The sequence below is a fragment of the Pelmatolapia mariae genome, linkage group LG16_19 (genome assembly GCF_036321145.2).
Source record: "Pelmatolapia mariae isolate MD_Pm_ZW linkage group LG16_19, Pm_UMD_F_2, whole genome shotgun sequence".
Taxonomy (NCBI): domain Eukaryota; kingdom Metazoa; phylum Chordata; class Actinopteri; order Cichliformes; family Cichlidae; genus Pelmatolapia; species Pelmatolapia mariae.
In genome coordinates, this window is record NC_086241.1 from 64,220,401 (window position 1) to 64,243,457 (window position 23,057).

Genomic DNA, 23,057 nt, shown 5'->3' on the forward strand with positions numbered 1-23,057 from the left:
TTCAGTCTTAATGAGTCACAGTTCAAATATAAAATTTAGGTTGCTTTTTGGAAGTCCAGCTGAACAGAACTTAATTGCTATTAATAGATGTACTGAGGTGTGACTGACCTTCAAGGTAACACAGATCACATTGAGAGCATCTTTAATCTGTGGATGTTGAGTCCCGTGGGCCAGCTCCTCACACAGCCATATCCCCAGACTGCACAAAGCCACACACCTGACAAAAACAGCACAGTGTGAGCAAGCAGTTTTGCAATAAAGGTCTCTATAAATGCTGTATACCGGAATCACTGCATATATTAATATTACACACAGGAACCAGCATAAAATAAAGAAATACTCGCTAACGGTGAGCACAAACAGATGTGTAATGAAAAATAAATAAATAAATAAACTTTATAAACCCTTTACCTAGCAGGAGCAGAGGGTTCATCCCTGGCAGAGGTCAGGATGGTTTTGATGATATGCTCCTTAAAAAAAGAAAACAACAAAAAAACAAAAACATACAGCACATCAGTTTTCGATAGCAATATATCAGCTGACCACTAGTATTGTTATTATAGACATTAATATAAAAAGTCATGTTGCAGACCTCAGATTGAAATACTGATGATAATAATTGGGATTATGATTTTGGCCATAATTGAGCAGCCCTTAAAGGTGTGTATAATAAATAATAAAGAGATTGCATCCTTAAAATGGACCTATTAGAGTAGCTTTGCATGATTCACTGTTCAAAATAATCCTTCTCTATCTTACACACGGCCTCGATGTAGTCCTTGAGTTTGTCCAGTACCGGAAACAAGACATTTTAGTTTATTTCTCCCTCCCTTTAAGCTAACCTTATTATTTGGCAATGTTTGAAATGAGCATCCATCATTTCAACACTATTTATATATCAGAAAATGAGGACAAGCTTAATAGTTCCCAGTCAGACAAACAGGAAACAGATTCAAGGAACTACACCGTGTGGTGTTAATGCATATCGTAGACACATATGCTGGACTAAATATGGACACATAGTCACAGTTTAAACACGTCAACACACACCCCAGACACGTTCACACACTCCCTGGTCTTGTCCCTCTGGTCAATGTTAATGACAGCTTAGTGATTCAAAACAAGCTTCTGCCACATAAGAAAGCAGTGAGTGAGCCTGAGGCGCTGCCACGCATGGCATTAGCAGTTTACATGGCACCAAAAACAATAACAACATCACTCCCATAGCCCTCAGCTCAAACAAGAATGGCTGATGAGACATTAACCTATTAGTTTGCCTCCGAGATCCCCTATGGACAGCCGACGTTTGAACTGACCTGGATTACAAACAAAGTCGATAAACTTTTTGAGCTTTTGATGTGCGAGTTAAAGAAAAACTAACACATTTTCAGACCTGTCAGTTTAACTGTATTGTCCTGCTCTTCCCCGAACTTACAGGAAGATTAAAGTAATTTCTTAAAAAAAAATGTTCTTTTCTCAATATTTTATTGCGGTGTATTGTAATACTCTCCCAGAGAAGTGCATATGAGGTATGATGAACAGTTTATCCACTGTGGATACACTGAACCAGGCTGCGCTGCATATCACTTGCAGAAAGGATGCTGCAAGATTAAAAATGAAGAATTTTCTGTGCATTTGTAACTGCTAGGATGGCTATAATTCCCTATTATCCAAACAAGAGAAGATAACACCAAGATTTTAATGGTAGTTGGAGCCTCTGGTGAAGGATCATTTCAGCCACCTAAATACACTGCTACTGAAAATATTCCATAAACTACATTTACATACATTAGAAGGGCAGCTCAGGCTGGAGACAAGGTTAAGGTTGAGATGGTTTGGACATGTGCACAGGAGAGATAGTGGATATACCGAACAAAGGAAGTTGAATATGGAGCTCCCAGGCAGAAGGAAAAGAAAAAGACTTAAGAGAAGATTCATGGATGTAGTGAAGGAGGACATGCAGAGAGTTGTTGTGACAGAGGAGGATACTAGGGATAAGGTAAGGTGGAAGAAGATGATTGGCATTCACGTACCTTGACATCAGGGAACTTGGTAAGTACCATGTCAGCTGTGGTGGGGTGGAGAGCAGGAAGCTCCCCATAAAAGTTGGGAAAGCACACCAGAGATCCGAGAAGAATCTGTGCTTCAACTCTTGGAGCCTTTGAAGGAAAATAAAACTTGTTAGGAGGACAGGAATGAAAGAATCAGCTCCTGTAAAGCTGGAAACCAACATTGCAAATGGGATGATTTCTTACATTGAGTGATGAGCAGGCAGTGACTCTAGAAGCTGCGATGATGAAATCCAGGATCAGCATGGTGGCTCCAGGTAGACCGATACTAAAGAACCTGGGACTACAGTGTTTGATGATGGTGTTCACAATGTCCTGTAAAAGTAATACAGGTTTTTTTTTTAAAACATTTAGCTTCAAAGGTGCATTCACAGTAGCACAGCATGTTTGCCTGCATGACTATCTTTTCTCCCCATTTCCCTGCTTTCCTGCACTTACTCTGTGCTTAAAGATCTGGATTTGAGTATTTAACATTAATATTTTTTTATTAGTAGCTGCAAGATTAAAGAAATCTGTAAAATATAAAATATGCTATTTGTTCATATGTTATGTTCAAGTATAAATTTGAGACCACTCTACCTGGTCTTGGTGGAGAAGTCCTTGATGCATGATGTTATAGAAGTGTGTCAGATAGTCTGTGTTTGGTGAAACATCTTGCCGTCTCTTCATGATCCTACAAATCAGCTTGTAGGCGTGAAGTTTCCCCTGCTTGTAACGCTCTGTCAGCATGGTGGCCTTAAGAGAAAAGATTGCTTAACTAACATTGAAACACATGTTATGTTATAACCCTTATTGTTACCTCTTTATCACACATACCTTAAAGAGCCAAGGGGTGAGGATTCTCAGGGGTGGGATCAGAACAGGGGGTGGAGGAGACGACTGGTTATCCAGAGAAATGCCCAAATTATCCCTGATCTGCGAACAGAAAAGCTTGTCATTGGAGAACATGTTCACTGACACAGGAGTTGCGGGTTCGCTGTATGTCTCAATTCTCACCTTGGCCAGGTTTTGCCAAAGTTCACACAGGTAGTCAAAGACCTGAGCGTGGATTTCTGGGTCCTTGATGCTATTCACATCTCCCAGGATACCCAGCATCCTTCGCCACATCACTGTGGCAACATCTGCATGCCATCCGGTCAGAGAGCCGCCCGCCATCACGCTACAGTCCTCACTGGGGAACTCACTCGTTTCTGGAATTAATGAGTCAATGAGAACATGACTGAGTCATCCTACAAAGTATTTCATATTCACAAACATGATTAAAGTACTACACTTTGTATGAACAGGAAAATGCATCTCAAAGTGAATGCCTCTGAGTATTACCCAGGTCATCGGGGGTCTGTAAGACAGAGTTGTGGAGTTTCTGGTCCAGCTGTAAATGGGTGTGGGAGTGGGAATGCGTGTGCTCAGTGTGCTCTGCTGTCAAAGTGGCAGGGGAAGGAGTCTGGGAGCGAGAGCCCCCAAGCGAATGCATGGGCGATGCACTCTCTGAACCTGGAAGAAGGCACACACAAGGGAAAGAATACAGAAAATATCAACTCCTGATAAGGCAACGGGAGGATGAGAGTCATGCTTTATGGTGGAATGTGAGGCTGAGAAGTTGTTTTTACTATGACTTATATCAAAGAAGGAGACTTAAAACCTAACTGCTAAGTGGATAGTAAAAAACGTCATTTTAAAGATCACATAGAAAACCAAGACAATCAGAAAAATACTTTATGATAGTTTAGTCCATTTTTCTCTTTGTTCTGGATCACACTAAAGTGATTTATAAGCATGTTATTTGCTTCAGCTATTATGTATTTTATTATTCTACTCTCATGCTTTTTATTGACACTCATCACAGTGATATTTAAAAAAAAAAAATCCTGAAAACGTGATAGATGTTCTTGTTAATCAATAACAAAAGACTGCATTCAAAGTATCTGTTGATCTTGTACCTTTAAGAATATTTCTAAATAGGTTTGCTCGACTGGGTTTCTTTTGCAGAGTGCCTATCATTGTTTGGGTCCTTTTACATCATTTTAAATGGATACTCAACATCGTGGTAAATGAGAGCCTGCACTCAAATTTCAAATAAAATGTTTTTAGGGATGCACATCACTGTAGAGAGGTGGTAAAGTAAAAAACGGGCTTGAATTAAAAAAAAAAGTGTGATATTCTATTCAGAGTAGGGCTGCTTGATTACAACAAAAGGCATGATCACTTAGTTGTTTAAAGTTGTAATCTTGATTAGTTAATATCTAACAGGGATTCATGAATCCAATAGGGAGTTAGGGCAGGATTGGGGTGTGTTTTTCACTGCAAAAGACCATCTTGGAAGGGCAACTGCTGTTCTGAAGCTTCAACCACTGGATGTCTGCAGGTGCGGGGAGATGAGCTGGTGAACAGCAAACTTCACCAGCTCAGGCGATCTGCACGGCAGCCACAAGATAAACGACAGAGACCTGAATGGGACAGCCGAGCTTTCAAAACTAGACTCTTACAAAGGAAAAGAATGCCCTCGATTCATAATGGAAGAAAAAACAACACTTTGCAGTATTATTAATACTTGTATCAATTTTTTGCAGCAAAAATAATGGATAAAAGCATTAATTTTACTCCATCTTATTCTATTATAATAACCACTGGAAGCCGAAATTGAATTTACATTTCTATTAGATGCCCAGTCCTACTTTATCCTTCATTAGTGTTATGAGGATCTGTTTACAAAATAGGTGCTTATCGCAAACACCAACACGAACTAATAAATCTAAGAGGCTACACAGCCTACACACAACCATTTGTTTACTAGATTAAAGTAACCTTGCATAGAAACACTTGATAACCATTGTTAGTGTGTGTGTGTGTGTGTGTGTGCTTGCATGAACGACGCAAAGAACCTACATTTCAGATGGACTTAATTTACAACGCGTTTACCAAAAAATTTGAGAAACTGTTTCAAATGGCTCCTAAATAAACAACCGTTATTTAAGCGTTAAATCAGTGTTACATAAGCGTTATTTATTTCAACTTCTTTTATCTTTATTAGAATCAATTCTCACAGTTTTTGGGATGTTTTCTGAATATTTGTTGATTTTTACCCCCCCCCCCCCCAAATTTAATCTACTGGGAAATTACACACTGGGAAAACCCCTTAGATGGCATAAAAACACAGTATTTAAGGGTTCTGGTGAGCAGGCATTGAGCTGAAGTCTGTTATGTCCCTACCTGTAACCGTGACAGTGTGGCTCAGGCTGCTCGTCTCTGAGTCGATGTGAAGTGTCGTCAAACTGGCCACCTCATGCTCTTCACAGGCCACGCCCCCACCAAGGCTGTCCTGATCCAGCGAGCTGCCTCGACCTCCTCCCCCTCCTGCTGCAGATCCAACTCCCCCTGCAGACGCCTCAGAGCTAAAAGTAAAATCTACAAAAGAAAGAAAAGTCATCATTGCTGTACAGTTGGTGATTTTCCTCTTTTAATTTCAGCAGCCTGACAAACTGTGATGGATTATTTTTAAACACTTCACAAAAAGTTCTTCAAAGTTAAACAGAAGATGAGATGGCTTACTCCTACAGATTAATTTACCTTAAAAAAAGAAACTCAATTTTGTGTTTTTCTGCTTCTCTTGGCAGAAAAAATGATTATTTAATAACATAAAAATATTTTACATGAACTAATAAAAAAGTTTTGCACAAGATAACAGTTTTATACTTTAATATTGTTTTAAAAAGAGGATAAATGTGTGGCGTGCAGTATAAATAAACTGCTCATATCTTGTTCCTTACTATCAAATTTGCAGGTGGAGTACTGAAAGGCATTAAAGGAGTCTGACTGGCTGTCGGAGCTGATGACATCAGAACCGCTGGCACTAGCGGGTGACGTCCACTCAGAGGGAACCCCCGGATCATCGACAGGCCGAAGATCATCTAAGGGTCGCGATCCATCACGACTATGACTGGCCTCCAGGAGCTCTGGCAGATCCCTGGGAACTTCCAGGCTTCCCGGGCTGCTGCCACGGCGACCCTGTGTACAGAGGAGAAAGTGACGCTCATATCTTCCATCTGATGACACAATCTGAAATTAGCGTGTGTGTTGTACTAACTGAAGTTCCTTTGGCCCTCAGTCTCTCCTGGATAAACTCATCCATGAGGTCAGAGAAGTTTGGGTTGCTGCTTCCAACATCAGTGGAGACTGGACGGGCCTTCTGGACCACCTCCTCTTTATTGGCTACAAATACAAATGCATAATGAGGCACAGAGGTAGACAAGGTTATAACACACACACACACACACACACACACACACACACACACACACACACACACACACACACACACACACACAGAGGAATGATAAAAACCAATGAGCATTCACAAGCACAGGGAGCCATATAAGTAAGCAAACACACAAAGACAGACTGTGAAGCCCCTGTCAGACATTGTATACAAAACTATTAACCTGTTAAAGTGACAGCATACTCCCATTCAGACATTGTCCCCATCTTCAAACAGGCCAGCTCACTATTCTGATCCTCAACATCATGCAGCTGCTTCACCAGCAAGTCTCTCTTCCAACTCCACAACCCTGAAGTCCAGCGGACAACCGCTCTTAAGGAAATCCAGGAAGAGACTCACTGGAGAGGAAGCTGAATGACATCATTCCCAGGCCAGCCAGCAGGTAGTAAATTTACATACCAGAGCTGAGCCTGGCTGGTTAGCGGCAACTGAACTTTCAAAATAAAATACTTCGATGCACACCTTTAAAGTTATTCAGACGTCTCAAAGTATTATTTGTTGTGCTGTCCACGATGTTTAAGGTGCATAAATATCCAGTTTTTAGGTAGTTAACAGTTTAAGTCTTTTCTTGAGTTTTCTAATGAAAAAGTGACCAGGATGCGCATTCAGACAGGACTTGCTCAGATGCTGTCACATTTACAGAAAGGAGCAGATGCCTGAGAGGGGCTTGACTGATGCTTACCCACGCAAACAGTTTCAATGATAGAAAACTGAGACATACCAAGAAATAAGGAATTGTGTAACATGACTATCATCAGGTCTGACTTGTTGATAATCTTTGTAAACATCTAAAAATCAAAGATATGGTGACATTTTGTTTTTGATCAGGAAACAATCATCCCAACACTGCCCACAGAGCATTAAAAGCACTATTTAAAGCACAGTGATCAGATGTTACATTGAAATGTCACAATATCACTAAAACAAACTAGTAACTGGTAAACCTGATGATTTAAGAGCAGTCCTGATGTGTGTGTATACTGTAGGCCTGAATGTTATTTAAAACTGTATTTTTTAAATAAAGAAAAGCCACAATAGCAGGCGCATCAATAACCACCAGGAAAGCAATGCAGGAGTTAATACACACCATGCAGACAGAGCAAGAGAGAGTATCACACTGTTAGCTCCAAACAAGCAGCATACCACAGGCCCACATTAGTGCAGTTATGTTACTATGAGTTATACTGCTGTTAGCTTGGATACAAAGATAGCGACCAGTGGGAGTTCATAAATTCGGATCAAGTGCATCTCTCCAACCCAAAGTCAGATGGGATTAAATCTGCTGCTTTCAGTATTAACTAACTAATATTTAATGTCTGCACCTGTGGCTGACAGAAGACAGCATGGGTTGGTTGCTTCTACCCCTGAATACCAGTTATTTCGTCAATAAAGCTTAATCCACAACCAAATTATTTACTGTGCCGGATTTAACACAGAATTTACCACCGAACAAGAAAAATTCAAAAGGGAATACCCTGCAGGTACACTTGTACATCACCCAAAGATATCATCTGCTCCACCTCTGCAGTAGGTAACGTAAGCGCAACCATAAAAATTTAAGCAGGATCAGAATACTGTGGCTGTGATAGTACGGAGAGAACTTAAGTAAACTTAATGTTGCTTCTATTGAAGCCTTACAGATATCATTCCTGAATACTCAAAAGCAAAATTAGTGTGTTATTCAGACATGTGCCCTTGCCCAGATGTTAAATAATATTTTACTGTAATGGTTATTTGCCATGACATCACCAATAGCAACACAAAATGGAAGGAAAAAGAAAAGTGTTTTTAGTCTCATTAATGCACCATTAAAGCTAACATATACAATGCATTCCCTATTAGTACCATAAACAAGCTGTTAGCTGACCTTACACAGACTATGCCATCTGACAGACTTGACAACTCATCTCTAGTGTTTTTTTTCACATGTTCAGCCCATTCGGTTGAGTCATTTCAACAATTGCAGTGTGTGTCGTCTGGCACCTGATACCAAAATCACCTCAATAAGGTAAGAGCTACGGATGACCTTGTCTCCACTGGATCAACACTCTTAGCGAAGCGATCCATAAATAAAAACAACTCTGGATATATTACTCTACATGGAGAGTTACCAATGACTCACTGCACTCCAAGCTTTCTCTCACTCATGCTGCAGTTCAGTAAAGAACCAGCTGCTGTGAATGGACAAATACAGTAACAATGATGCAACACACTAGACCTAATAAAGCCCTTTTTTAAGGACTTCAGTGTGGAGAGTTTACAATAACTGCACAAGCTCATTCTAGTGGACTCAGTTCAGTCATGCAAATTCTGCACAACCGAACCATAAAAGAGTGTGGTCAAGTGGCACAAGGGCGCCACTTGTGCTCATGGATTATGCAAAAGCACCATCAATCTGAGTTTAACCAGCCACAGCATATAATATCTGGTATAAAAAGTACGAGGTGAAACGGTGAATGCCCAAAATTGCTTATTTACACTAAAATGCAATTTCTTCCTTACTGTTATAAAAAAATTAAATAAAAAAAAAAACAAATAAATAATGCAGGCCTCAAACATCTGGAACATTAGTAGACAAACCAAACAAGTATATTATTTGACACAAGCTGCCATGCAATACTCCTGAATAATGTAAGAACATGATTTTAAAAAGTGGCTTTGCAACAGTAACTCCACATCAAGACAGATTCAGGTGATGAATCATTGTGCTCTTATCAAAAATCCAAACCTGAAGGTAAAATAACCTCACTTCTGCACCAAGGATTAGAATGAACAGAAAAAGGTGGCATTTGTGCTGCTGATTCAAATGTGCACTTAACCATTCAGCATAGCTGATAAAGGCTGTGGCAGTGTCCAAGGCAAATAACCATTACCAATTTGAAAGTGCATACCTTTTTATATTCATTCAAATTCTGTCTAGGTTACTACAATCAAGTTATCACAGGGTCTTATGCTGCACTCTAGTGGTGTGAGAATGAACTACAGCTAAATGCTTACACTCAATTTGTGATATTCCTTGATTGACAACAATGAACCAAAGTCTGAAAGTGCTACAAAACATCTGGGATCTTTCTCAATAGTATAGTGTATGTCAGCTGTTTTCTTTTTCTACAGACAGTTGTGCTTGTCTGTAGATCAGTTTCCTTCTGTAGAGCTGAAGAAGGGCCGGAGTCCGGGGGAGGAGGCACGAGGAGGCTGCATGCAACATCAAGGTGAGGATGGAGGTGGAGAACAGGGTAAGGAGGTGAGAAGGTTAAAAATCCCGAAACCCTTAGAGAAAGCAGAAAGGAGAAGGAGGGAGGGAGCTTCTGAGCTAGAGAAGTGGAAAGGCATGGGAAGTAGGAGGGTGAGGGTCCTTGATAAGAGGCAGGCTGGAGGAGGGGCTACGTTCAAGAGGAAACACATCAACAGGGAGTTTGAATTTCAGTCCAGCAGCAAGATGATGAGTTTCAGCCAAAAATGTCATTCCATCATAACAAACCAGTTAAAAAAGAAAAAAAAAACAGCCAAAAAGGAAAAGAAAGTTGCTGGTGTTTGTGTGGTGGTGAGTATTTGTCTTTCCACAGCTGTTTCCTTTGTGAGAACTTCGTTCGTTGCGATCCTCACCTGGCGTAGTCGTCTTTCGTCCAAAGTAGCCCAGGACATGGGAGTAGAGATCCCTGAGTGATGCATCACCCATGGTGGCCCGGGCCTGCCGCTGCGGCGACGAGCCTTGGGATGACCCCTGACCTTGGGGCCGAGGCTTGGACGACAGAGCGTGAACCACAGTCTTATAAACACCACCAAGAAGAGCCCCCTGGTGGTGCCGTGAGGCAGTGCTCCCTGGCTCCTGGGAGCGGGAGCGGGAGGCTCTAGATCGCAAGGCGGAACGTCCTAAACGTCCGCGCACTCCTGAGGAACCTGAACTGCTTGACAACACCTCAGAGTGAACCTCTGGGCCATGACTGGATCCCACACAGGATCCAGCATGCTGCTTGTCTTTGTCCCCTCCAGTCCCAGACCGGCTTTCCAGGCCTGCTGTGCCCCCTGTCCCACTGCTATCCGTTACAGTCCCAGATGCTAATTTCTCATGTACACCTGTTCTATGGCTGATAACAGCCACAGAGCCAAACTTACCTGAACCCCCTGTTCCCAGCTTCCCCCCTGACCCTGCCCCAGCTCCAACCCCAGGCCTCTCTCCAGCCGAGTGGCTGTGTGTGTGGAAGTGACTGAGCCGGCGTAGCCGGGCTTTCCAGTGGGCCTCCTTATTTTCAAGAGGGTTATGGAACTGGACAGATTCAGTTGAGGGCCGGAAACTGACATGAACACCCCCAGAATGATGCCTCTTAGTGCTACTACGGGACATCTTGGTCTTAGTGGGTTCTGAAGTTTGGGGAACTGATTCACTGCTACCTTCACCCACAGTAGTATCTTGCTTAATTAAACTGGACTTGTCATTTGCTGCCATTTCTTTATCATCTTGTTTCTCTTCTGTATCACCCCACAAGTCATACTTCCCTTCCAATACTGTTGCCTTTCCACTATTTCCTCCCACGACCTTCTTTTCAGCAGTAGTTCTTTCTAAACTAGAGCCCACCTTAGCACTGGGTGATGGCCACTGACACTGCAGCTCCAAGCACTCATAGATACTCGGCTGCTCTGCCTCATTCTCCTCGATAGAATCCACACTGCTATGTCTCACTGATTTACTTACCTGTCTGTCCACCCTTACCACCTGCTTTGCTTCTCCGAGCTGCCCTCTGTTTTCTAACTGTGTTCTTGCCATCCCTGTTTGCACGAGTGCAGGTAAAGCAACGCTGTTTTCTACCGCTCGACCGGGACTATCTTTCTCGCCTGCCTCGCCCTTCCTCTCAGCTTCTTTGTTAATGAGGTAGTCCCTAATAGAAGAGAATAAATCATCTTCCCCAGTTTCACCCTCATCTGCATCAGCTTCCTTTTCAGGTTGAAAGGCGAAGGCTGAGTCCCAGTCACTCACCCAATCGGAACTAGAACCTCGGCTTCGAGAGACACTTTGGTGCCAGAATTGATCGCACACACTACCATCATCTTTTACCTCTGAGGACGAGGAAACAGCACCATTGGAGAAGGCAAAAGGGGTGGGAGAAGAGAAGGTGAGGGACTGTGAGGGTGGTTGAGCTGCGTGGCTGTTGGTTACGAGTAAGGAAGAAGTTGTGGAGTGGTGGTGGTGATGGGGAGAAGGATTTGGGATCAAAGTTGGATCCCTCTGGGGATCTTCACCTTTGACCCGCTCTGCGATGAAAGGCTCCATGATGTCAGAGGCACTGCTGCTCCTTGCAAGGGAGGATGGGGCTGGGGTATCCAGATCACAAGCCCCACCCTGGAAGACCTCAGAACAGGAGATGGGAGGAGTCTCGTCGCTCTGGGATGAGTGGCGCATCCGAGACGTGCGGGATGTCAGTGTGATTGGTGGATCCTCGAGGTCTGGAAGGAAAAGGAGTGGCATTAGCTGGAGCATAAAGGGGAGGAGACACATTAAAAACTGTGCATGCAGGCATGTGCACGCGCACACACACGTACGCACGCGCACACACACAGATCTGAAAGAATGCATTAGGCACAAGTTATCTAATGTCTGGTTCTTTATCAGATTGTACTCACTGACATTGCTTACAAAAACAAAATGTTAACAGTATTCATAGCAAACATCCTATGGCTATTTATCAAGCTACTACTGGTGCTAACCATGACCTTTTTTACCTTGTTTTAGTAGAAAAAGAAAAAAACTTTGGATAAATGCCTGAATGCTGACTGTTTGGTTGTTACATCTTCATAAATATTATTATTAATTAAGTTTTAAACTGTGAACTATCAACAAATAGACTCCCCGAGTCAAAAGGTCTGGCTTCAGAACAGTTTTTTTCTATGTTTGGCTCAAGATGATTTTAAAGAGAGTAGATATCGCTAATATGACTATCTCAGGCACATAGCTCTGCCTGTGAGCACAGAAGCCCAACCTACGTGCTAAGAGATATTGCTTCAGACAGAGGACAAACTTAGGAGAATTGCAATAAGGCCCAGAATAAGATAAATAAGGATAATTCTGAACTAGCATACATCTAGTTTGATGGCATGAATATGAAGCTGGAATTTGATTTTAAGAAGATAAAGAAGATGGACAAGATCAAAATCATTGATGTAAAAATCTCTTTCCCCTCATATGTTATACTATACACCATTTCGCTTGCAACAATGCAGCAACACAGCTGACTGCTTCCCAGTTTGGCTGTTGTGCACTTGCAAGAGCAAGCTATGTTGTACAACCATCATGTTTAATGTCACAGAAATTCCCCTTAAGTTTCCATTTACAATTATTTCAGTGGGTTTTCTCTCTTGCACAATAACCATCCATTAGGGACCACCACACACAGACACACTAAAAACAACAAAAATGATATGAGAGTCATCATCCTCTCATACTAAAGAGAAAGGAGAGCTGTCCAAGCAAAAGCCACTGCAAGAATAAAGCAAATCATATGAAATTTTACACCAAAAATTGGTGAAAGGAGGATCAACAAGAAAGGTAGAGAAATAAAGTGACTTATAACAGGCAGAAAAAAAATGCAAATATGTAGAGTTAATGGAAAGACCTCGAAGACAAATGTGTGTGCAGGCAGATAAGAGTAAGGTGCAGGTTAATAGGCGGGCAGGCAGGCAGGCAAGCAAGATGATAAGCAAGTAACAAAGAAAACAGGTATGTCAAGTTTCATGCAAACAGGTGTACAACAAGAAAAGCAAATCCCACTTACATCTAAAGTCTAAGTGAAATGTTTGCAACACAGACTCAAAATGACATACATCTTTGTTCACTACTGGCTGGCCCAGAATGAATTCTATTTATATAATAAATATGCATATATAAACTAGGTCTAGTTTATATATGCAGGCGTGTTTAAAATAGCATTTTAGCAAGCTGCTGAAGACATACATTGATCAGGCATAACATTATAACACCGACTGATCCAATGGATGAACCGCTGTAGCTCAAAGCAACGAAAAATTCAATGGTGGTTCTGATAGAAAGGTGCCAGAATACACAGTGCATCACAGTTTCCTCTGTGTGTGGCTACAGAACTGCAGACCAGTCAGGGTGGCCAAGCTGATCCCTGTCCACCACTGAAAGGTGACCTGGTCTGATGACACTGGTTTCTTTTATATCGCATAGATGGGTGCGCCTGTCTGTTGTTTACCTGGGGAACACCTACCACCAGGATGCACTATGGGAAGACGGCAAGCCAGCAGTGGCAGTGTAATGTTTTGGGCGATTTTCTGCTGGGAAACTCTGGGGTACATACCATCTACCTAAGCACTGTTGCAGACCATGCACACTCTTTTGTGGAAACAGTACTCCCTGATGGCTGTGGTCTCTTTCACAAAGCAAAAATGGCTCAGGAATGGTTTGAGGAGCACAACAATACAGAGTGCGTGCCCCTACAGGTAAGGGTTGACAGCAAAAGGTGAACCAACACAATATTAGGCAGGCAATCAATGTTACGCCTGATCTGCATATATTGAGGTGATTATTTAAGACATCCTACAAATACAATCACAGTTGAGTGATTCCAACACACATACTTGATCATCTGGGTGACTGCCAGATGTACTAACACCTGCCAAAGCATATCAGCACTTCAGTGTTTTGTTTTCGAGTTTTTTCTATCTGAGAAACAAGGCTATGTATTGGTTGCTCTTACTTTAATGTTCAGTTTCTGCCCTACTCCCCTCAAGTCTTCTCTCAGTTGGCTCCCTGGATAGGTTACTGGTGTGGTACTCCTCAATATCAATCAGCTGCACTGGCTGTCCTTCTGCTGTCTGCTTTGTGAGCTGTCACTAACCTCTCTAGCCACAAACTTCAGCAGGTGGATGAAGGATTCTCACCATCTGCAGAGCAGAACCAGAACTAGCACTACCACTGCCAAGTGCAGCCCAAGACATCAGAAAAGGAGAGTCACTAGAGAGGTAGCTCATGTTACGCCACCTATAATCTGTCAGCTGATTAACTGAAAGACCCAATGAGCTCCTTTTTTACTCTTTACAGAAAAAGAAAGTTCTCAATTTAACTTAACAATGTGATTCTTCCTTTAAAGATGTAAAGAAACCTCTGCATACCTCCTTGAAAACATTAAGTCTGATAAAATTAGACCTTTAAGCACCTCTGTTCTTCCAGTGGAAGATCTTGCATATAAATATTTTGCATTTTTTTTTTTAATTGTTGTATATGATAGTATATGATTTGGGAATATCTTTCGGTTTTACAAAAATATGCTCCTTTTGCATCTCGCAAATAATCATTTTAGGCCATCTTTTGACATTTTACTGAACAAAGACCGTAATTGAGATCTACACTTGCAACATGCAAATTTTGCGCACTGCTGATCAACAGCTTTTAAGATTAGCCAAGTTGCAGGTGAACTGGGAATGGGGTCAATGATTGCTGATGGAGCAGATGAAAACTGCTGCTCCAGTGATAACAAACAAACAAGAAAAGAGAAATATTCAGAGACAAGACAACAGGCAGAGTTTCAGTCTGTGTAGACGACTAATCCAGGCAGGCAGGCAGCAGGCAGGCAGACAGGTAGTGCAAAGAGTGTGTACCTGCCAGCTGGTCGGCAAGGGGGGGTAGTAAAGGGTGGTGGTGGTGGTGGAGGAGGACAGGAAGAGGCGGAGCCAGAGCAGGAGCACTCTTAGCACTGCGGATAAAGGCTGAGGACAGCAGAGAATCCCCCGTAGAACAGCTACGCAGGGCTGAGGAAGTGGGAAGAAGAGAAACAGAAGAGAGGAAGAGTGTGGGACAGAAAAGGGAAAAATACAAAAAAGAGGAAAAAAGTATAGATAAAGGTTAAGAGGTGAGTGAGGAAGGAGAAGTGGAAAAAAGTACATAAAAAATGAAGATAATAGAAAGAGAGAGCAAGTGATTACATTTAGTAAATAAGACAAAAGCATAGACACACAGCTTGGAGATAAAGACAGGAAATTAGTGGAACGAGAGACAAGTGACAGGATGGTATGGAAAAGGTGGGTTCCATGATGGGCATGGAGGGACAGAGGTGGGAAGGGAAGGTGAGGGAGGGGTGAGACAGGGTTAGTTTTGCAGGAAAGTTGGTGAGTGAGACAGTGAGAGAGCTGGTGGGAGTTCTGCAGCTCAAATCTCCTCATAAGTCCACGACAAACAGGAACGCTACATAAAATTAAATGAAAATGGGAATCATCATGTTGATATTCAAGAAAATATCCTAAACTAATCCGGTTGTAGAGACCCTTCTGGAACCAAACCTTCAATCCCTGCAGAGTGTGGAGGAACGTCCTTTGTTGTGGTTAGTTTCAATCTACTCTGGCATTCACAGTAATACGATTGTTTTCTGCAACATGTCACCACAACTGGAGCGGAACCGTCTTTATCGTAATGCATAACAGTGAGATTATGCAAACCGGCTGGCTGCGTGTATTCACGTTTGAAACATCTTTGGTAATATAGCTTAAAAAAGGAGGAAACAGCATTATATATGGAGTTCAAGGTTAAAAAAATTATCTACCAAAAGAGTCAAATATTTTATCAAATATTTAATAGTACTACTCAAATTTGGGCATCACAGTTACATTCACAGCTCTAAATACCCCATTTAAAAATTGTATTTTTAAAGTCCCAACTTCATCTTCGGATTTGTTTTATTCATCATCTCAGCTAAACCTATTCAAGCATTGCTGTAACTACATCTTTCATACTAATGGCCACAGCTAAAGATTTTCCATAAACATGACTCCAGAGAGGAATGGTAGTGAGCATATGCCACAGATTCCTGTCAGACTGACAGATGGGCAGGAGGAGTGAAGCAGAGGAGAGACATTAAATCAAACAAAACTGACTTGAGAAGAGCGTGACGGTATCCAAAATCTACTGAGGAAAGACAGCATGCTAGTTTGGCCTTGCTGCACACCATTTATTTCTCCAAAGTACGCATAGACAAATTCTGGGAGTCAGTGCTATGAATATTTACATTTAAAGGGAGCAGAGTTCTAGGAAGAGGGCATACTGACCTACAGTCTTCTGCCGGACAATACTGCGGGCTTTTTCGATGCCTGGTGACCCAGCGGTGGTGGCGCTTCGCTGTCTCATGGCGGCTGCCTGGCCTGGTTGGTCTCTGCTCCAGCCTTTAGAGAAGGAACGATCGACAACCTGCCGCTGGCTCTCCGGACCAATACCTGTTGTAAGAACTGAGGAATGACTTCTCAGTGAACTGAGCTGAAAACATGTGTGCTATTTACATCTAGAAATCTGCTAAATTTACAAATTACTTGTAGTTTTTCTGTGACCTCAGTTTTTTGCAGTCCAAAAATAATACATGAACAGACTAATTTATATTCCAGAGCCACATTTGGTTCTAGCAGTGCGATGTGACAATCAGCCGGCTGTGTTCCAGATATGCTCTTAGGAAGTCACATGTCTTTTGAAGGTCGGTAAAAGTGACTCACCTTTTCCTTTATGTTTCTTCTGTTTTTGTTCACTGAGCTTGTCGAGAGGCAGCTCATTCAGATCGACACTGTACAGGTTCCTTGCCAAAACCTAAGACACAGAGACATAACAAAGCTTTAACCTTTTACCACACTGTTTTAGGTGGTAACAGTTGGAGGACTTGGATAAGTGTTGAACTGAATTTATCTAGTTATATTAATAGCAGAGCGGAGGTATATGTGGTCCCTGTTCAGTACCTTTGTAAGCGTCTCCATGGTCAGTGACCATTCAGTGACCAGCTCCTCCCAGCAGGTTAGGGAGGAGAGGACAGAGAGGAGGTCATCCCACAGCTCTCTGCTTATGTAGACATTTAAGTTGCCCTTAATCCAGGCTACTATCAGTGTCTGTACAGAAAGAGAGGGATGAAGTAAAATAAGTCATGCTGGCAACCCGAGAGTGTGGTAACATATTAAAATACATGATTATATAATATTGAAATACAGAAGTCTTTTAGATGATGACATTATTATAACGTACCTGAAAGATGGGTCCAGCTAACCTGCCCGACAATGTGTTGTTCTTCTTGCCCTGAGGCATGATGGATGGAGGCCTTTTCATTACTGACTCTGTCACCCTCAGCAAAACCAGCAAGATCTGCTCCCTACAAATTCAGGAACACTGGTTAAAGCTAAAAGGTTCTTCTTCTTTAATCAGAAACAGCAGGCAGTTGAGAGGACACAAATGTATTTAGATGGCATTTTACGCTGCTGTTTGTGTTTTTACCATGTCTTCTGGTCCATGGTTTCATGCATGACAAGGCTGCGGTAGATGTTCAGGACTCGCTTGCACATATCGACATGCTCCTCCAAAAGGATCTTAATGTCGTTGGCTGGTTCCAGCAGGAAAACGTTAGAGGAGTGGGTGATAAACACCTGTAGAGGAGACAGAGACGGAAGAAAGGCAATCAAAACCACAGGAAATATTTAAGGAATAACACCAAGATTGTGGAAGTTTGGCAGTTTTTTTGTGTGAGAGCATACCTGTAGTGTAGTTTGAACTCCAGCATGAACACTGTATTCCAACAATTCACTGTCAATCACTTTATTCATTCCCTTAAAAAAAGAAAGTACAAAAATAAACACTTCTATTTACCTCAAGCTGGTCTTGAGAACTCAAACTTGTTGGCTGCTAGTGTACATAACTTTTACCTGAGTATTTCAGCTAATTACATGACTGATTTCACAAATTTCTCACCTCATCATCTTTGTCTCCGAATTGCGAGCCTGTATCCATACTTGTGGCCGTGACTATAGGATAAGGGCCCTCCTCTGGCTCCTTCATGAAAACTGGTTTGTCTTCCATGGAGATCCACTCCTGGTAAACTCGGACCACCTTTCGCATTGCCGCTGCCTCGCACATGGGAAGAAGAAACGCCTGCAGTAACCGGGAATATGAACATGTCAAGAAAGATACAAGGAAACTGTTCTCACTTTATGATAAATAACCATTTTTCCTTAACCTGTCGAAAGATCTCTGTGATGAAGTTGACGTTGGTTCTGGAGCTGGTCAGCACTCTTCTCACCACCTCCATGTCTGTCAGCTGCTCTTCATCCATGGAGCAGAGTGAGGAGGAGCTGGGCTCTCTCTCTGTCAGTGTAGATGTGTTCGAGTGGCTCTGTTCAGGTTCAGTCCCTGGACCTCCGGAGAGCCCCATGCTTCCTCCTCCTGGCCCACTTGAGCTTCCGCTTGCTTCAAGGTGGCTGTCAGATCGAATCCCTCCCCCACCGCTGTCCTCTGAGCTGCCTGTGGAGCGAGCTGCAAATCCAGCTGCTGCTCGCTGGAGGTAAGCAGAGACAGGATCAGAGGTATTTTAAAATCTTTCGCATTTGCTTCTGCAAATTGAGCAGTTAAAAAACAAGAACCAAGTGATGCATAATAATGTGCTCGTGACTTACCTGTATGTTCTTGGGGACATTCTCTCCCTCTGTTCCTGGGATGTGGGTATGTGTGTTGGGTCGTGGCTCGAGCCAGAAGGAAACCAGCCAGCGGATAAAGACAACTCGAGCCTGAAGGAAACTTTCCTTAGTGCAGTACAGTGTTTCGCCGCTGTCCTGCTCTCTGCGCACAACACTGTAGTACGGCTTAGAACGCATAGGAGGCACATCTATGGATAGAGAGAGGAATATATATTTAAGGGGCACAGGATTAATTATGAGGTACGATCACCCAGTTATGTGTCTGTTCTTGTTGTGCACAAAGTGAACACAACACGGTCATGTTGCATAGATAATAAAAGCAGCACAGTGTGGAACAAACACCAGTCTTCTCAGAAAAGGACAGTGCTTACAACACAGCATCCTTCAAAGTGAGACTGTCAAAGCAGAGTTCTACTGTAACGTCCAGCAATATTTGTGAACAATTCAAACGGCGATGCGACGGCAGCTGGGTGCTCCACCATGATAATGAGCCAGCTCTCAGGGGCTCACGTTTCTCCAGTTCAGTTTTAGGGTTCAGTAGGTAGAGCAGATGATTAATTAACTGGAGGGCTGGCAGTCCATGTCAAATGTCCATTGGTGTAATGCGTGTGTGAATTGGTGAATGCAGCTAGTACCATAAAAGTGCTTAAAGTGTTTAGAAAGACCAAAACATGAGTTCATTTATCATTACTCCTCTCCAGATTTGGCTCCCTCTTGCCTAAATTGTACACATCACAAATAAATAAATAAATGTTTCTTTGGTTAAATAAGCTTATTTAGTAGATCTAAATGACTTAGTAGTACTAACCCAGCATGGGGCTGTAGAGGCTGGTTTCCATGGAGAAGTTGGGAAAGATGTGAGGAAGGTAGAACTTCCTGAAATGACCAAAGAGGAAACTGAAGCCACGTTCATGGTTCTCTTTACATCGCCACTCCAGAGACTTTGCCTGTTTGATAGAAACATAAACACACAGTTAGACAGACAGACAACCAAGCCTGTGTCACACGGAGAGCAGAATAGGGTCAAGCAGAGAAGAGCACCATTGTTTTGGGGAAAAATGTTATCAGTGTGTGATGGCAGCAAGCAGAGGAAATACAAGCGCCAAGTTACTGTGTGGCAACAGGGGATGCAATTTGTATTTTAGGGGTTAATGATTCCAGTAAGGAATTAGATCAGTACTTAATTCACCGTCAGATGTGGCCACAACCATATCAGTGAGTGATGCACCCAAAACCCGGTTTCTCCCATGCTTTTAGCGTGAGTTGCATTAGTAAGGCACTGCAACATGTGTAGTTATGCTGTGTTAACTGTGTTAGTAAAGAATCAAGATAATACCTGGTTTACCATGTATTTCAGTAGAGCTTCTAGGAAGTAGGCAGTGAGATCTTCCTGGTTCTTATCACCTGACTGAGGAGGAACAAGTGGAGTGATCTCTTCTGGAGTCACCTGAGCTGCAGAGAGGAAAAGAACAGAGTATGGTATGACATTAAAGGCTGCGAAATATCTTTAATATATTAGACGTGCAAAAAAAAGAAGTAATGTATCTATGAGTCTAATGCACTGTGTTTGAGAGTGTGTGCTGATAAGACTAACTCTCTGTCAAACTCAGTGGTGGGTTGATTAGAGTATCCAGGGTCCGTGGGGTCCCGTGGCAGAGCGGAGCCGGGAATCCAGGAATCAAACAGGCAAACATGCAGAGCTGCTCACGTTCTGCATTACTCTGTAAGGCCTGCATCCACAACAGGAACAAGCGCACACCTTCACGGCGGATCTACAATAACAAAAAAGAAAAAAGAAAAAAAAAGAGAGGACGGGGGGGATGCTTAGCAAAGTATGGGAATACAATTAACTTGGAATTACTAATTTAGTTCATTAATCCATTTAATGATAGCCAGCCTGACTATTTACTTCTCTGGCATTTAATTTATACATTGGAATATTTACAGTATAAGAAATAACATAGTAGTATAGTATTAAATAGTATTAAAAACATTTAATATAATGTAGCAAAATTATCAAGGTTTCTACAAAAAAAAGACACCGAATCCACATCAACACAGTGAAAGAAAGCAAAGCTAGCTAATGGTTATAAGACGATATACTTCATTTATCCCCAAAGTTACACCAGCCAAAAGCAAAGCTACAGCAAAATAGTTTAAGTTAAAAAAAGGAACTCAAGTAAGTAAAATATGACACAAATAAGTAAAAAATTAAATAAATAAATAAATGATTTTTGGGAACAAAAGTCCAAATAAAATGAAAACAACATTATGGAAAAGGGTGAAAAAAACAAAATATTCTAGAGTCAAATGTGAGGCTACCAGTCTGACAGATAAGGCCTTTTAAAGTCCAGCTCTCAATCCATCTGACATGCTGTGGTGGGACCTTAACAGAGCTGTGCATAAATGAATGCCCAGCAAAACTCAATGAACTGAGGCAACGTTGCAAAAAAGATTCTAGGTCCATAGGACTATCCAGTCCTGTGGACTCTGGATCAAGAGCCATGACTGACAGGTAACGCAGTTTCACTGAATCACTGAGCAGTACCTTCAGAGAGTTCCCAGTGTGCAGCAGCTTCTTCAGAATCAGCCCTGAAAGAGAAAGGCATGTCAGCTTCATCACCTGCAGTGCACAGCTACTCTTACTTCTCTTTGAACTTAAGAAGTTTCCAGAGGCACTAAGATGCTTTGAGAGGCTGTTTGAGATTCAACATTACATATGGGGTAACCGTGTGAGTGGCCACAGTGTAAAATACTGGTTAAAAGTGAGTTACCAATGCTGTGGAACTGCCATCGGCTCTGGATTCTCTCGGGTAGGAGCTGAAGTATTTTCTAAATAAATGAAAAAGACATTCATGTAAAGAGTGAGTCTTGCTATATAATTGATATTGCCCATTCACTGATGAATTCACCGGTTGGCTGGTTGATTTCTCACTAGATTCATGCAATGCAATAATGGAAAAATTGTTGCTATGTTTTCATTACATAATTGCACTGTTATGGTATTATTTAAAGTTAATATCACAATGTAACTAATCAATCAACTGTTTATTGTCTGGCCAAAGTTCTTCAAGAAAATCAGCATTAAGCATGTTCCTTTATCTTAATTCTCACTGGAAATGTGCTCTGCCCAGCCCTGCGCTGAATTGAAAATATGTTGAGGGGCAAACGGAGGTCAGTAACACACACACACATACAGACACAGACACACACAGCTATCTTATCCTGGCTATGCTAAGCACCACCACATGCCAGTGTCTTTTATTCAGTGGAATGATAGCCAGTGTTATGGCATCCATCGAGAACACCAACAGAGAGGCCGAGCCTTTGGAAGCACAAACACCTCTGTGACTTAACAAAATGTCAGGGATCCACCGTGCAGCCACACTCTGTCCTGCTATTTATTTCTACCAACAAACCCCGACATTTTGAGGTCAGCTTTGTAGGACTGAATGTTGTGGAAAAAATATCCCACATATAACAGTTAGCTTTAAGATTCTGGCAACGACGTGCAAGTGCAAATGTGACATATCCTCAATGGAATCAAACTGTACAATACTTATAATCTAAAGATCTGTAAGGTTTCAAATACCTCAAAGATGAAGAGGATCGAGTCCAGCTCTTCCCTCTGAGATTTATGACCTGAAAAACAAAGAATCATTATTTATGCCTACAATACCCTAACCCATTAAACCACCATTTTATACCACCTGTAATACTTACCTTTTTGCTTGAGGCTGACCTCAATGGTGACAAAATTCTCAAAGAAAACATAGTAGATATGAGAATAGTTCAGGTCGAAGAATTGCTTCAGCTCGGCCGGCTCCGCATTTTCTAAAAAATAAACGGTACAAAGGATCAGAGGGTCAACCAACATACACATTCAGGAGAATAGGAAAAAAATTAAAACAATAAATTCCCCTACATCTGCTTCAGTGTTTACACCCATTAACATGAATGTAACTTTACATTTTCTTAAACACATTTAATCTCTCATCCAAGAGGCTTCTTCATTCTTCTTTTTTGTAGAACTGAAGAAGCCTGAAACATCTTCAACAAATTTTTAAAAATCCAGTCGCTTTCTTTTCAAGCTCCTTAGACTAACATGACTTGGATGACAGAGAACCTACACAGACATTAACCAAACATCACACACTCACAAGACCTGGATATTCCTCTTAACATTCCCACCTCTGTACAAACAAAACATCACATGTGCATCTTCAACTCGACCCCTCTAGTTTAAGAAATCAAAGATTTTCTTTTTA

The 23,057-nt window shown here is 41.9% G+C and overlaps 1 protein-coding gene across 10 annotated transcripts in view; it reads right to left on the reverse strand.

Annotated features, from left to right (window-relative positions):
* The window catches only part of ralgapa1 (Ral GTPase activating protein catalytic subunit alpha 1), a 71,413-nt gene that overhangs the window by 43,229 nt on the left and 5,127 nt on the right, over positions 1-23,057 (reverse strand). For 3 of the 10 annotated variants that reach the window (XM_063500047.1, XM_063500052.1, XM_063500053.1), the window contains exons 2-30: positions 22,513-22,623; positions 22,382-22,431; positions 21,564-21,621; positions 21,338-21,381; positions 20,384-20,561; positions 20,126-20,241; positions 19,598-19,736; positions 18,769-18,977; positions 18,333-18,650; positions 18,068-18,247; positions 17,854-17,925; positions 17,597-17,745; positions 17,351-17,474; positions 17,071-17,217; positions 16,834-16,924; positions 16,399-16,575; positions 14,959-15,108; positions 11,584-11,787; positions 6,154-6,278; positions 5,837-6,074; positions 5,280-5,474; positions 3,393-3,563; positions 3,066-3,259; positions 2,886-2,984; positions 2,649-2,804; positions 2,256-2,384; positions 2,034-2,159; positions 412-470; positions 109-217 (exon numbers count right to left, since the gene is read on the reverse strand). In XM_063500047.1, coding sequence (XP_063356117.1) covers positions 109-217; positions 412-470; positions 2,034-2,159; positions 2,256-2,384; positions 2,649-2,804; positions 2,886-2,984; positions 3,066-3,259; positions 3,393-3,563; positions 5,280-5,474; positions 5,837-6,074; positions 6,154-6,278; positions 11,584-11,787; positions 14,959-15,108; positions 16,399-16,575; positions 16,834-16,924; positions 17,071-17,217; positions 17,351-17,474; positions 17,597-17,745; positions 17,854-17,925; positions 18,068-18,247; positions 18,333-18,650; positions 18,769-18,977; positions 19,598-19,736; positions 20,126-20,241; positions 20,384-20,561; positions 21,338-21,381; positions 21,564-21,621; positions 22,382-22,431; positions 22,513-22,623 — 4,118 coding nt within the window. Of the gene's footprint in view, positions 1-108; positions 218-411; positions 471-2,033; positions 2,160-2,255; positions 2,385-2,648; positions 2,805-2,885; positions 2,985-3,065; positions 3,260-3,392; positions 3,564-5,279; positions 5,475-5,836; positions 6,075-6,153; positions 6,279-9,951; positions 11,788-14,958; positions 15,109-16,398; positions 16,576-16,833; positions 16,925-17,070; positions 17,218-17,350; positions 17,475-17,596; positions 17,746-17,853; positions 17,926-18,067; positions 18,248-18,332; positions 18,651-18,768; positions 18,978-19,597; positions 19,737-20,125; positions 20,242-20,383; positions 20,562-21,337; positions 21,382-21,563; positions 21,622-22,381; positions 22,432-22,512; positions 22,624-23,057 lie in introns of all 10 variants that reach the window. The other 7 variants (XM_063500055.1, XM_063500049.1, XM_063500054.1 and 4 more) reach the window with 5 other exon arrangements.